The sequence below is a fragment of the Triticum aestivum genome, chromosome 7B (genome assembly GCF_018294505.1).
Source record: "Triticum aestivum cultivar Chinese Spring chromosome 7B, IWGSC CS RefSeq v2.1, whole genome shotgun sequence".
NCBI lineage: Eukaryota > Viridiplantae > Streptophyta > Magnoliopsida > Poales > Poaceae > Triticum > Triticum aestivum.
Window position 1 is genome coordinate 511,193,972 of NC_057813.1, and position 15,229 is coordinate 511,209,200.

General features: G+C 46.2%; 1 protein-coding gene across 1 annotated transcript; it reads right to left on the minus strand.

Moving 5' to 3' along the window:
* Nucleotides 1–212: 212 nt before the first annotated feature.
* On the minus strand, nt 213–4,104 carry LOC123160003 (NAC domain-containing protein 67-like). Its single transcript, XM_044577808.1, has 2 exons — nt 3,805–4,104; nt 213–3,670 (listed from the first exon to the last, which is right to left on the minus strand). The coding sequence occupies exons 1-2, from the start codon at nt 4,007–4,009 to the stop codon at nt 3,396–3,398; spliced, it is 480 nt and encodes a 159-aa protein (XP_044433743.1). The 5' UTR covers nt 4,010–4,104; the 3' UTR covers nt 213–3,395.
* Between the last annotated feature and the right edge of the window lie 11,125 nt (nt 4,105–15,229).

Sequence of the window (15,229 nt, forward strand, 5' to 3'; positions counted from 1 at the left end):
ATAGTCATAAGGCTGACCGGCCTGCGCCTGCGAGGTCGTCCCTCCTCCTTCTCCTCCTCCTCCTTCGTCCAGGCAGAAGCAGGGGTGTTTTCTTCTTGAGTTGCTTTCTCTTCTTTAGCTTTTTTCTTCTTCTCCTTGGTTTTGTTTTCCGACTTGTTGTAGAGGCGGTACAGGGCCATTAAAAAATTATATGAGACCAGGTCTCATATAAATCAGGTGTGACGGAAAAACAACGATTAATATAATCCACAGCGACACGGTATGCATGCATGCATGCACGGCCAATCTAATCTTACATGTTTACATGCATGCAAGCAAGTCGTTATGTTCAGCACTTGAAAGGGGTTGTTTGATTCCTAGCCACGTCTTACCATACTTTGCCACACTTAAGTTTAGGCAAGTTTGGTCAAGTTAGCAACACCTAAGGCAATTATTTTTTACGAGCAGTGAATCTCACATGTCATAGACACAAAAAATATAGCAAGATTCTCTTAGGCAAGCTAAAGTATGGCTAACAATTTGAGCAACTCAACTAAGGCAAATGTGGCAAATGTGGCAAAAATTATGTGGCATCATACAAAATTCGGCCAGGGTAGGAAATCCCAACAGCCGGTAGATATTTCAAAATCAAGATGAAAAAGGTTTCCCCGCTTTTTATATTATAAAGCATATTTGGAGAACCCTTTCTATATATATATATGTGTGTGTGTGTGTGTGTGTGTGTGTGTGTGTGTGTGTGTGTGTGTGTGTGTAAATAATGTCCCAAAAGATTATGCAAACATGTGGCAGCACTGACTCATAAAAGAGTAAAATCTGACTCAAATTCCAATGCAAAATTAAATTTGCTACGAATAATGAAACAGCAACTGTTTCATCTCTATTTGGTAATCAAATAGTAGCATGGTAGAATGCAAATGCGTTGTAGCACTACATATTTCTCATTTTGGACTACCAATAATAATAAATATATAAACAGGTAGTTAGATTGGTAATGTGAGGATAACATAATGTTAAGTTTACCATGAAAATATTATTTATGATCTAAGACCTTCCATAATGAGGGTATCGTAACAAGTACGATATTACATATGCAAATTAGACAATTTTTCTAAGGTCGAACACAATTAAAATAAAATGAAGAAAAAGTCGGTTCAGTAGATTATGTGCTATTATATGTCATGTATAACAATAAATAAGTCATCTAAATTACTAACCAATAATACTAGCATATCATACTCCCCACTATAGGCAGGCTAAAAGTTTCTACTAACATATACAACTTCCGTCTGAAATTAACTGTCACAAAAATTTTGTAGGTTATCTTCCGGTCGACTGGCTGGATTCGTATGTGATCGTTACTCAGCCATGCAAAAGTCAAGGAACATATGGCCTATAGGTGCAACCGTTAGGTACTTACAACTGGTTTGGATGGTGATCCAACAATAAAATAGGTGTCTGGTCATCTTCTCCTATTTTAGCTGGTTGTGACGGTTTATTCTTTGTATTTGATTTTGCTTGCAAACTTGTATCGAACTATGTACTTTGTGGTTACTTTGCTTAAATAATATGGTAGTGTGCATTCATTGATGTAGAGGTCGGGGTAATCCTTCTTCTTGAAGAAAAAAGAAACACTCAATTCCGCGACAGTTATTTTCGGACAGAAAAAGTATGTGTTAAATTTGGGAACTAAGAAGCATCGCATGGAACATCAAGTATATTTTACTCACTTCAATCCAAAATAGGTGTTACAGTTCTGAAATAAAATTAATATGTTTGGACCATAAGCAACAAAATATTCGATCTCGTCCCAACATGAAAATATACCGGGCACAGACGCGGATGCTCACATACACTTATCTCTATGAATGCAGGCGCGCACACACTTACCTTATGAGCATCTCTGAGATAGCTAATAACAAAAGCCAAACATGTAAAAATATTTAAACGGGTAAAATGTATTTTCCCTAGCAAAATAATTTTAATTTAAATTGTTAACGAAGCATATTTTGTGTGATTCACCTTCAAACCAGTATTGTATTCAACGATGAACAGAGCATGCCCGCAGAGAAAAAAAAAACATGAACAGAACAAAGGGAACGATGATGGAAAATTACCTTCATGTCCTCTCGGCGCATGAACATCGCCCTCTTGACCCGCTGGCTTTGGCGCATCGCCAATGGGGAGGGAGGCCTCTGGCTCACTATCATCTAGAACAAGTATCTGCGTGGACAGCCTCTGGCGTTCTGCCAACGCTCGGGCGGTTCCCAGTTTTGGCAGGCCGTCGTCCAGCTACTACCGGTCCTGCGTATAGGCACTTCCGTCTCTGTGGGCTCAGGCGCCTCGACCTTGTTCTGGCTGGATAGATGGCTTGGAGACTCCCCTCTAGCCGCCCGGTTCCCCATCCTCTTCGACATAGTAGTTGACCCTCGGATCTCTGTCGAGGCGGCCCTTATTGACTTAGGGCGCCTCGTGTTCCGCCGCCCTTTTGGCCCCGCCGAGGTGGCTGCCTGGGATGAACTCCTCCAGGACATCGCCCTGCTACCTATGGACGTGGCTGACTCCCCGGATGCCATCTCTTGGCACCTAGATCCCTCCGCCGCTTCTCCACCAAATCCCTTTACGCGGCTATTGCCCCCTCGTCAGCCCCGGAGCCCTTCGGCCTTATCTGGGACATCCGCCTCCCACTTAAGATTCGGATCTTTCTGTGGCAGTGGATCCGCGGCCGCCTCCCGACCGGCGTTGAGGTCCGTAAGCGCCATGGTCCTGGTGATGGAATGTGCCCCCTGTGTGGCACGGTAGAGGACGCTAATCACATCTTCTTCTCGTGCTACACGGCACAGTTCCTTTGGTCGTGTTTCCGCGAAACGGTTGGCGGACAGTGGTGCAATACCAACTTCCCTGACTTGCTTGCGGAAATTCAAGCCTCCCCCCCTCGCTACAGACATATTAGATGGTTGTGCGTCGGGGTGCTTGCCTGGACCTTGTGGACGGTTCGCAATAAGCTCGTCATTCAGAAGGTGCCCCTTCGACGTGCGACTGACTCCATCTTTAAAATGTGTGGTTACTTGCAGCTCTGGCGGCCGCTTAGCCGCCCTCCGGACCGGGACGCCATCGACAGTCTCCTCATCGACCTTCGTTCGTTGGCCTTCCGCCTGGCACCTCCGCTCCCGCCGCCACCCCCGGAGCCCGACTAGAGGATGTCTTACTCCTGACACGTGTGCCTTTGTGTGTGTGTGTGTGTGTTGGGCTTGTTGAGCTGTGCCCTCAGCAGTAACCCTTGATGCTTGCTTGTTCGTGGACTTCGTGTGCGTGTGGACTTTGTATGTGTGTGAACCTTGTGGTTGTTGTCTTTGGCATTGGCTTTATCTATAAAGCGGGGCACGAGCCTTTTTCGGTTAAATTACCTTCATGTTGGGTCCAACAATGGTGTATTCTTTGATGATCCAGTCGGTCTTGTCGTCAGGCTTGTCGCCGGGCTTCTTCTCGTAAAACACCAAGGTGAGCTTATAGCCGACGACCAGGCCGCGGCGCATCAAGGGCAGGCCGCCGCCCGAGGCCTTCCACCAGCCGTCCTTGGCGGTGCGCCCCGGGCGCACCCTGGCGCTCCCCGAGAACTCCCTCTGGTTGTAGAAGTAGATGGACCCGGCCTCCTTGTGCGCCTTGTACAGCTCTGCTCCATCGGTTCCGATTCGTATCATGATTCATGAGCGCGCGCGGAATTGCATCGATGGATCACCACGGATTAAAACGAAGCGAAGAAGAAGAAGAATGAATGAATGAATGAATGAAAGAACTGAGGGGTACCGTGGAGCTCGGCGGGGTGGTAGTTGCGGATCCTGACGCCGTGGAAGATGCTGGGGAGAGGGTAGGGGAGAGCGCGGCCGGCGATCATGTCGTCGAGGAGGCGGAGGAGCTCGTGGTCCTCCGGGACGAAGTGGTAGCCCTGCGGGAACCCGTGCCGGTTCAACCAGTCGTCGCCGACGGCGGCGGCCTTCGGCATCTTCCCCATGGCGTGCGCCCGGGCGGCCCCGCCACCGGAGCTCGGCGACCTTAGTGGGATGGGAGATGGAACTCGAGGAGGAGTTGCCGGGGAACAACAATCTGCGTCCGCGCACGGCAGGAGCTGCGGTTAGGGGCGTGCTTTATTATGGCGACGTCCGCTGGCAACCGATCCGGGCCGAATTTTGAATCCGGCTCCGTTGGGGTTAAGGCGGGGAGGGACGCCCCCGTGCGTGGGTGCGTGCGTGCTTGTTTGATTCTGAATCTGGCTCGGTTTGGCTTCTTTATGAATCAAGTGAATTGCAAAAAACCATCACATTTGAAGCTGAAGCATCAGATTACCACTACATTTGTTGCGCGTCTCAAAAATCCACCATTTTTCTTGTAAATTTTCGCAATAAAAATAAATGACCGCTTTGCCGTAGTTAACCCGATTTCTGACAGGGCTGGCCCACCCGTCAGGTGCCACCTCGCACAAACCAGACGGCGCACGGGTTGACGGCCGTTAGGGCACGCGCGTGGCCAAAGCGTTGCCCTCCACTCGCCGCCGCTCCACTCGCTCACTCTCACTCTCACTCCCCCCACTCTGCTCTGTCCTCTGTTGACGCCGCCGGAGCTCTTCGCCGCCGCTGGAGGCACGGTTCCCTCGCCGCCGTTGAAGATGCCGTCGTGGAATGATGGAGAGGAGAGCAGCGAGGAGGAGCTGGTCGGCATGGAGCTCGAGCAAAACTGGGTAAGAAATCTGATCTGTTTCGCACCGAGGGTTAGGGTTAGGGTTCAAGTGTTCTTCGTTTTGAGACAATGGTTTGGAGCACTTGCGCTATGTTCTGAGCACTTGCACTTGTGCTACAATGCAGGCGAACCCTGACACCACCATAGATGCATCCTTCTGTGGTAGAGCTGCAGATGCAAGCATCACATGTAGACTGCACTTGGCCCCATGCATGAAATATGTTGCATTTGAAGAAAAGGACACTGGGAGGAGGTTCTATGGATGTGATGTTTCCCAGGTCAGTCAGTAATATCCAACTAGGGTTTGTGTTTGTGGTAGTTAGTCTGCAAGAATAAAATTATGTCAGTAAATTCAGTTAATGAAGCATGGTTTAGACTGTCTGAAGATGCAACAATAAAATTATGTTAGTAAAGTAAGTAAATGAAACATGATTTGGACTGTCTGCAAATGCAAGAATAAAATCATGTCAGTAAATTCAGTTAATGAAACATGATTTATGCCAGTAAAGTAAGTAAATTCAGTTAAATGAAACATGATGCAGCAATTGCAAGATGCAGAAACATAGATGGAAGCATGTATATTAGTTTTATGATACCCAAATTGAAGCATTGACCCTGTTTTTCTGATATTTGTACTATCTGTCTGTACATGATTTGTACTGTTCTGATATTCAGTTAATGTGGTGGTATCTGAAAGTTTGAAGCTAGCATATTTATGATACTTGATGCAGGATGGTATTGATTGTGAAGTTGCTCAGTGGGTTGATGCCCCATGGCCTTCTATTCTGCAAAGATGTTTGGTGAAGATATGGGAGATGTTTCATGAGGAGAACAATGGCAGAATGATTGACCATGAGAAGTATAAGAAAGAGTTGGAGAAGGTGCACAAGGAGTTGGATACACTTGGTGATCAGTACAGTCAGCTGGTTGAGGATGTCACCAAGATGTTTGATTGGGCAGATCAGAACAACAGGGTCATGAGTGATGAAGAGTTCAAGCAGAAGCAGATGGATGTGGACAAGGACATGGAGAAGCTAGCTATCAGCAAGGAGAAGGACAGTGATGGCATTGGCAAGATGAAGGAGATGGAGAAACTAGCTCAGGAGCTCAAGGAGATGAAGTGCATTTATAGATCTCAGGGAGAGATCATTAGGAACACCAGGAAGGAGAGGGATGGCTTCAAGAAAGAGAGGGACTGGCTGATAGAGGAGAAGAAGAGGCTGGAGTTTCTGGTGGGTGATCTTATGAAAGTTGGTCATGGCAACAAGGACAAGCTTGAGAAGATCAAGTCAATCCTTGTTGAGTGAACAATGATGTTCATTAGTTATGTTAAGCTAATATGTGGCCTTGGAACAATATAGCTGGCCTTGGGGTTGTATATTTTGGGAATCCACCTAGTTATGTAATGATTGTAATGATTATCCACCTAGTTATGTAATGACTGTAATGAGTGTAATGATTATCTGCAAAACTACCCCTGTTATGTAAGGTTGTTAGCTCTCTATAGTAAGAGCATAGTAAGAGCTGTATTATTCTGCTTGTTTGGACTAAATGGTCAGTGCTCAAGACCAACTGGGCATGGCCAAATTGGGCAAATGCTTACAGAAGGTAAATTGTTGATCACATAAACCACAAAGAAAATGCCAAAACCACCATTAAGTAGCAAATGCCAAAATCAAACAAGTTCTGAACCATACTAGTTCTCAGTCATAATAGTTCTGAACCACAATTGCTCTCAGGCATAATAGTTCTCAAGCTAAATAGTACTAACACAAAAAAGTTCTCAAGCTAAATACTGATTACACATAGCAGTTCTCAAGGCAGGCATAGTTTCTGAAACTTAGAAATACTTAAGGCAGGTAGTTCAAAAGACAACAACCAAATTGTGCACTGACTAGTTACCACTAGCATAAAAGTAACCCCACATCCTGGTGTTCTGGAACCTCTTCCTTTTGGACCCTACTGTTGCTCCCTCTGTTGTAGTTGCAGCCCTAGGTGCCATGTAGGGCCTTCCACCTCTCCTGCTGGGTGCATTGCTTGAACCTGAAGCTCTTGTGGAAGCCTGGGAAGGAGTAGTAGCAGCAGCTGTTCTTCTTGGCCTTGTAGAAGCAGCAGGCTGGGCAGGACTACTAGCAGCAGCAGTTGTTTTTCTTCCCCTTGTAGATGTAGCAGGCTGGGAAGGACCACCAGAAGTTGTTTTTCTTCCCCTAGTTGTTGCAGCAGGTGGTGCACTGGTTGCAGGTTGGGCAGATGCAGCAGAACTCCCCCCAGCTTCATGGTAGTGAGTTCTGGTTGTCTAAGAGAGCACACATCATAGCCCAACAATTAGGATGAAGCCATCAAATAATTAAAACAATGAAAACTGTTGAGGGCAATAGGTGCATATTCCATACCTTGTGCTTGTCCTTTCTTGCCTGAAGATGAGGCTTCAGGGGCTGGGGGCAATAGGTGTACCTATGTTTCTGCATCTAGCAGTTGCTGCAGGTGATAGTTGCCATCCTTGATGTATCCTTCCTTGTTGGGACCTCAAATTGCCCCTTCCTCCTAGCTGTTTACTTCCTGCCCTTCTTCTCTTTGAACACTGGTGGATCTATGTCAGCAGTTGGTGTCTTAGGCCAACAGTCAGGCCCTGGTACAGGGTAGATGATGTGCTTGTATGTTTCCTTATACAATGGTTTTTTGAAGAACTCATGCACATAGTCTTCTGGTTGTCCCTTCACTCTTGTAATGGCATAAACTGCATGGTTACATGGCCAACCACATAGGTCCCACTTCTTGCAGTCACAGGTCCACTTATCAAGGTTCACACAGTAGGTAGACTCCCCACTAGTGACTTGCCAAATACCAGGACCTGCCATGTAAGCAGTGCAATGCCTAGAGTACTTCTTTGACTCCTCCAACTTCTCCATATAAGTGGGTGTTATCTCCCACTTACTCTTCTCTGTCTTCTCTCTGACTGCTTGGTACTTAACCATCAACTTAGTTCTGAATCCATCTACACAACTCCTTATTGGCTTGTTCCTGACATCTAGTATCATCTTGTTAAATACTTCACTAAGATTGTTGACTACTAGGTCTGTCTTGCATGTGTGATCCATAGCATGCCTTGCCCAAGTCTCTTTAGGGATATTAGAAAGCCACTTCCAAGCATCTTCACCCTCCTTTTTCAGTTCATTCATTGCAACATCAAAACCATTCTTTGTGTAAGAATATGCAGCATTGTCCATATGCTTCTTCAACTCCTCACTCTTGTAGCCTACTGACTGGAAATTTGCATAGATATGTCTAAGACAATATCTTTGAGGTGAGTGTGGGAACACAACTTGAATTGCATTCAACAGCCCTTGTTTAAGTAGTAATAGAGATTATTATTCATGTAACTTGCTCCTTCCATGCATAATACAAATTATTATTTGTACAACTTGCTAATTCAATTGTGAAATGAAAAATATACCTTCTGTGTATGTGCCCCACTTGTTCCCTTCTCCAATGCAAGCTCTTAACTGGCTAAGAAACCAAGTCCAACTATCCTTGTCCTCCTTATCAACAATACCAATTGCAATAGGGAATATGTTGTTATTCCCATCCCTCCCAGTGGCAGCAAGTATCTGTTGCCCAATAGAAAGCTTGATAAAGAAGCCATCTAAACCTGTATTAAAGCAGTGAAATGAGTACATTATTAAGTACAAGATATTAGCAGTGAACTGGAGTAATATAGAATGCATATAATACCTATAAATGGCCTACACCCATTCAAGAAACCTTATTTTGAAGCATTCAGACAGTACAACATGTAGTGGAACCTAGGATTTGGACTAGGATGGAGCTCAAGCTCTGTGGTAGTCACAATGCATCTGCTCCCAGGGTTGGTATCAAGCACAGCTTGAAGATAATCCCTAAACCTTGTATATTGTCCCTTCATGTCACCTTCCACCACTTCAATGGCCAATGACCTTGCCCTGTAGGCCTTTGTCTTTGGCACTTCAAGCCCATACTTAGTCTTTGTTCTTTTTAAAATTGCATCAACACCAGCCCTTGGATTATCTCTCAGTTGCTGCTCACAGGTTCTGGCCATCCAGTCAACTGTCACTTTGGTTTTTTCTCCATGTGCACCACAAGTGTGTAACAACTTGATCTTCTTGATGCAGAATGTTTTCTCATGAGCAATTGTTGATGCAGTCATGAAAAAAGGACACCCATTGTCCCTTTCTGTGCAATTGGAGAAGGGAACTTAGGAATTTTCATATCAGAATCCTTAGAAATTTTGTGTACCATAGGAACTGCAAGGATAGGATCAACAAAATTTCTAAGGATTCTGATATGAAAATTCCTAAGTGCTCTTCTAAACTGATACACATCAGTGAAGCACATACTCATGCAAAGTTGGTCATGAGCATCTGGCTTGCTCTCATCATACCAGATCCTAGTCCTGGCCCTCTTGGCTTGACTCTTCCTTCCACAAGGCAGTGGCAGACCTAACTCATCATCTGATTCACTAATGCCATACTCCCTAGGGAAACAAGATGAATCATCTGATGGAATGAAATCAGGAATTACCTCAATGTCAGCTTCATGGTGTGATCTTATAGTGGGGCCTGCTTTGCCTACTTTCTTAAATGTTTGAGGAAGTGGTGTCTCGGGTTCTGTGTCTGAGTCCTCTGCCTCTGGACACATCTCTTCCACTTCTGTGTCTCCTTCAAAGTGATGCATAGGACCCTCTCTCTGTTTCCTTTTCTGCTTCAACTTCTCAATGATTTCATCTTCCTCCTCATTACCTATGTCATGCTCTTCCTCTTTCTCCTCACACCAGTTCAATTCAACAAACACTTCATCATCAGAGGGGCTAACATCTTCATGTAATTTCTCTTTGCCCTTTGCTTTTCTCAAAGTCATGCTCTGTTGTGTATTAATGCAAGCAGCCTCTTCACCTGGCTCTACAACAGCAATAGGAACAGCATACAACTCCTCAACTGTGTCTTCAACAGAAATAGGGAACAATACTCATGCCTCATCTATAGAAATAATGTTGGAATCCCCCACATTATTTATAGGTACTTGTTCCTCCACAATATTTGCCTTGTTAAACTCTCCTGGATTAGGCTCATTAGCCTTAATTACAGTTATGTTGAGCACCTTCTGCTTAGATAATGATCTAGCAACTCATCCACACTCTCTTCACTGTCAATAACCTGCATCCCTGCTGCCCCCTTTCCCTCTTCTTTCATACAGAACATGTAGTCAGCTTCAGTATATCCCTCTTCAGTCTCTAGCAGTGATAACATGTTGATATAAGTGATTTCTGACAGAGAAATGGTCCTTTCCAAGTTGTCTTTCCCTTGAAAATGGTACCTTATTTCTCATATCTCATCATCCAAACTACACAAAATGTAGGAGAATTAGTGCTTGATTGATTGATTCAGTTCCACATAATTTACAGGACAACAATTAAGTGTAATTAACAAGGAGTAAACAAAGCATTCATGCATAATCCATAAACCCAGAGCTATAATTCCTACTGTAACATGTTATACAGAGAATATATTAACTATATCATCCCTAAAATGAAACGGCCCTAAAATAATCTTCAATAATCCAGTAAACAAAGCCCTAAAATGAAACGGCCCTAAAATCTAACAGCCCATTAACAAACACAAAGATGCACTATTTGTAGCCCTAAAATCTCAATCCAGTGAATGCAGTTACATGGAAGAGAGGGGTGGAGGGGGTGGACGAGGAAGAAATCTTACCACACGCCGCTGAACCCTGAAGCCCACTCATGGCCTTCTCCAACGCCGGAAGCCCTGATCTTGCGTGCTAGGGCCACCGCCGCACGACGCTCAAGGTCCCACTCCGGCGGCGAAGAGGGCGAAGGGGATCGCTGCGGTGAAGGAGCTCGCTGCGTCGGCAAACTACTGCTGCCGAGCCAGTTGTCTACCTCCGAGAACCCATCACCATCGCCTCCAGTCCCTCCGCCTCCTGCTGACTCACCGCCACCGCCGCTAGGTTTAGCCGCCGCCGACATCGCAGGACAGAGAGAGAGACGGGGGAGAAAGAGGGGAGAATGGGCCAAGCAGACTGAGAGGGCAACGCTTTGACCACGCGCGTGCCCTAACGGCCGTCAACCTGTGCACCGTCTGGTTTGTGCGACGTGGCACTTGACGGGTGGACCAGCCCTGTCAGAAATCGGGTTAACTGCGGCAAAGCGGTCATTTGTTTTTATTGCAAAAATTTATAAGAAAAGTGGTGGATTTTTGGGACGCGCAACAAATGTGGTGGTTTTTTGCAATTCACTCTTCCGAATCCGAGAGTAGCATACAACCTTACACGCGTTTGGTTGCTTGTATGAGTCAACATGGCCCGTGCTGGACAGAAATAAGTTGTTTGGTTGCCTGGGCTGCACCAATGTCTCGGTGCGGAAACTTAAAGCAACTCCGGACTAGGCCCGCGAGCTACTGCCGAATCGGTAGTTTCTTCACAGCCAGGCTGAGCACGACCACGCGTGGCTCTTCACTGCATGCCTCGGGGAGCACGGGAGACGGACGGGACGGCTCATAACTCCCCATCTCTCTCGTGTATACTCCCTTTCACACCATGCTTCCTCGCTCTCCTCTCACAGCTCATTGCTCTCTTCTCCTCTCCTCCGATGAGTCACCCGCCGCCGCGTCGTCCGCCGACCCTCATCAGCGCTGGCAACGACCCCATCCAAGAACGGTGGGTTGTCGGCTTGGCGAACTCCGGGGTCGATCTCATGCAGGCTCTGTGCGCGTCGTGTTCTCTCTGCACCAAGCCGCCTCGTCGAGCCAATGCGGTGTCGGCCGCTCCGGCTCCGCCGCCGTTTCCGGACCTCATGGTCCTGGGTTTGGTGGCGCCGTCGGAGGCGGCGACCAATGCACCGCTGCTCGGAACCCCTATGGGTGGGGGGCATCCGAGGGTTTTCTTCGGGCAGCACGACAGGTCCATGGACGGCGCCCTCCTCCTCGACTGCGCGCACCGGGCCAATGCCAACGACCGTCGACATTGGCGGCTCCTCCTCCTCTTCGCCCGCCATCTCCTTCATGTCGGGGTTTTCTTCCCGGCTGGCGTACGCTCGAGCTCCACCCACTCCGGTAAGAACCAAATCTCCCCTCTGCTCGTAGATTTGTAGATTAGGGTTTTCATCATTAGCATGCCAATGAATCGATTGGATTTGATCCCTTCTTGGGTTTTACTGTTCATAGGCAGGGTAGTGTTCATGCTTGTTCAGTGTTTGATTTGCATGTTTAGTAGTGTTCATAGGCATGCAAGATTGGTGTGTGTTTCATGTTCATGCTTAGTGCTTAGTGCTCATGATGTACAATGTGTTCATGGGCATGCTAGATAGGTGTTGTGTTTGATGTTCATGCTTAGTGCTCATGTGCATGTTATCTAGATTGGTGGGTGTTTGATGTTCATGCTTAGGGTTTATGGGCATGCTAGCTATATTGGTGTTGTCTTTGATGTTCCTGCTTAGGGTTCTTGATGTTTGTTATGTGTTTGATGTTCATGCGTAGGGTTCATGGTCATGCTAGCTAGATTGGTGCTGGAATAGGCATGTTGTGTTGCATGATTTCATTACGTGCATGGTTTTCATGGTAGGTAAAACCAATGTGTTTTCTACTTTAGGTACTAGTACAAATGTAGCATGCTCGCAATGCCTTGTTACTAATCCATGTCATCTTACCTAACAAGGTGATGAAGACGGAGTGGGACAGCGTCGGAGGAGGAGCCCATGTTGTCGTCGGCGCCGAGGCCGTCGTGGACTTCATCCCCACGAACCCCTGGCTCAAGAGGGTGAACCTGCCTGGCAGGGTCGCCTTCATGAGCCTCCCACGTTCAAGGGTACGAGCTCCTAGGACCGGCCACGAGGAGGGGCCCCGAGAGACGCTTCCTTTTACATGCAAATCAAGGACGAGAAGGATCTTGCCATGCTTGTCATCCCTCCCAAGTTAGTGGAGGTGATGAAGGAGTGGCTGTCGGTCAGGCTCCCGTGCGTCGTCAGGCTCTCGGCGAACAAGTGGTGCAAAGTCTGGGTTCATGTCCAAAATTTTAGGGGCGGATGGTGCTTGACCGAGGCTGACAGTACTTCTGCCGCCGCCATAGGATCGTCCCCGACGACCTCGTCGTGCTACGCATCTCCGGCATAGGCCTCAAGGTCCAAATTTACAACCACGACAGCTCCATCGGGTGCAGGGTGCACTGCAGCAGGCACATCTGCATCAGTGACCTTGCTTTCGCCCTCTGAACTCGTTAGTATGAATTTGTAGTTAGTTTGCTGCAGTGATGGGAGAGCTTGTTGTGAACTTGTTAATATTTTGTCGAGGGTTCAACACCCTGTGGTGAAGCAGGGGGCATGGGATGCCCCTGTTGTCTTTAAACTTATGCCAATTAGCAGTATGCCTGTTTAGTTGTTTGTTTATCTGTTGTTAGTTGTTGTTTATCTGCTAGTTTATGTGATGTTAGTGCCCTGCCTGCTATTGTGTCTAATGTGGCAGTAAGGCCACTGCATTTGAATGGGGTAAGCAGAACATAAACGTGTATGCAGCCAAACAGCTATGGTTTGCATCTGCTCACCCCTTAAGCACAAATGCGGGCAATCAAACAACATGCCCAAGAGTGGCTATTGATGCAGGATCCGGCTTGCCTGCTCCCTCCCCATGCTCCCGTCCGTGCTCCCACTTCATCCTACGGCTGTTTTTTTTCTTTCTAATATAATTATTTCTCCCCTTGATTTTAAGGGGGTGGGGCCGGGCCTTATTTTATTTCAATCAAATCAAGCCACGTATGCGAGAGCATGAATGGGCACATGCGGGGGAGCAGGCAAGTCCCATCCATTGATGCAATGCAGACAACCAAACAATATACAGATGTTGATTTGTTGCCTTTTTTGCTGAACCAGACTCGTGAGATGTGGCTGAAATGCAGACACTATTCACTTTAGGCAACCAAACACGCCCCTTGAAACCAAATGCGGTTGGCGTGTTTTTGACAGTTTTTTGCAAGTAATTTCTACTTTTCTATCTATGCAGATGTGGGATGTGGGGTGGCAGACGAGATTGCCCTTTTCTTTCTAACTGGTCATTGTGTTTTCTTCTTTTTTGAATTAAAGGGGTCCCCTGCCCCAACTTTTTTTTATAAAGAAAGCAGGCAAAGTAGCGGACAGAAACTTACTACAGGCCATCGCCGAAACAAGCGTTTAATTAGTTTTGCAATTTAAGGAAGAAACGAGATCAGGGCCAAGCTATCCTGCAGGGTTCAGGTCCAAAAAACGAGATCAGAGCTCCCTGTGATTATGATCATTGTGCGAAAATCCATCTCTGCACCCGCGCTGACAAAAAAATTAAAACAAATACTAGAAAATTCAAAAAAAAAATCAAAAAAAAAATTATGCGGTAGACAATTTGATGCATGAGGTTCGCTCCAATTTTCAAATCATTTGAACATCTGAGGAGCTCTCAGCAAAAAAGACAAATGGAAGATCTGTAAAAATGTTTACTGTTCATGTACTGTTTTGACCCGATTTGTCTTTTTTGCGGAGAGCTGTTCAGATATCCAAATGCCTTGAAATTTGGAGCGGGCCTCACGCATCAAATTGTCTACCGCACAAAAAAAATTGAATTTTTTTGAATTTTTTACGAATCATCATCTCTTTTTTCTGCAGGGAGCTCTCTTGGGTGTTTTTCTGGTTCCTGTGATGATAGTTAGATCATTTCTACATTTGCCCCTGCAAATTCTACGTAGTTTATAGTCGGTACAGTTTGGAAATTTCAACTTGAAAACAGGGTTTCAAATCCACACTTTTGTTGGTGGCTTGGTGCCTTTCTCTGCAAACAAAAAGGGTAAAAGAAACACTCGAGTCGCCCTTGATCACCGAAGATTGAACCTAATAGTTGACTACTACTCATCCTTTTTAGTCTCAAGTGCAGTTGAGTAGGCCTACTTATAAATTGGGGCTACTAACATGCTTTATATTGCACCATTCCAGGTTCGGAGTATAATCAGCAAAGGAGCTAATGATATTGCGAACTTAGAGTAGCCATTTAGCCTAGGAAGCTAAAGGCTGCTGATTGGTCATCTATTCATCCTTTTCCGAAAACACAATAGGTTGGTTGTATCCGTTTTAGTTCGAGGTGCCAACGCTTCCAGGCCAGCGTCTCCCTTCCACAAGTTCGGCCACTTTTCACTATATGCAGTTTCTGAGCAGTACCCTGAACTGAATCTTCACAGTTCCACAGCTATTTCCTTCTTTTATGTTGTCAAATAAAAACAATTTCCTACGCATTCACTATTCAGGCGATTACGAAGCCAGAACACGTTAGCGTAATAGCGTCCATGCCAGTGTTGTAGATCGACCAATGACGAATGGCATACCATCTCTGAAACACTGCTTCAGCCGCTCATGCAGCTCGTCCACGCTGAGAGTGGGACGAAAACCGTTACAACACGTCTACAAGACAGGGCACTGGCTACCCATGAAAACATA

Bases quoted from the DNA above. Each gene is read 5' to 3' on its own strand.
- LOC123160003 (XM_044577808.1), bottom strand. From the start codon at position 4,009: ATGGGGAAGATGCCGAAGGCCGCCGCCGTCGGCGACGACTGGTTGAAC. The intron at 3,671-3,804 runs GTACCCCTCAGT...CCGATGGAGCAG, and splicing joins CCACCCCGCCGAGCTCCACG to AGCTGTACAAGGCGCACAAG.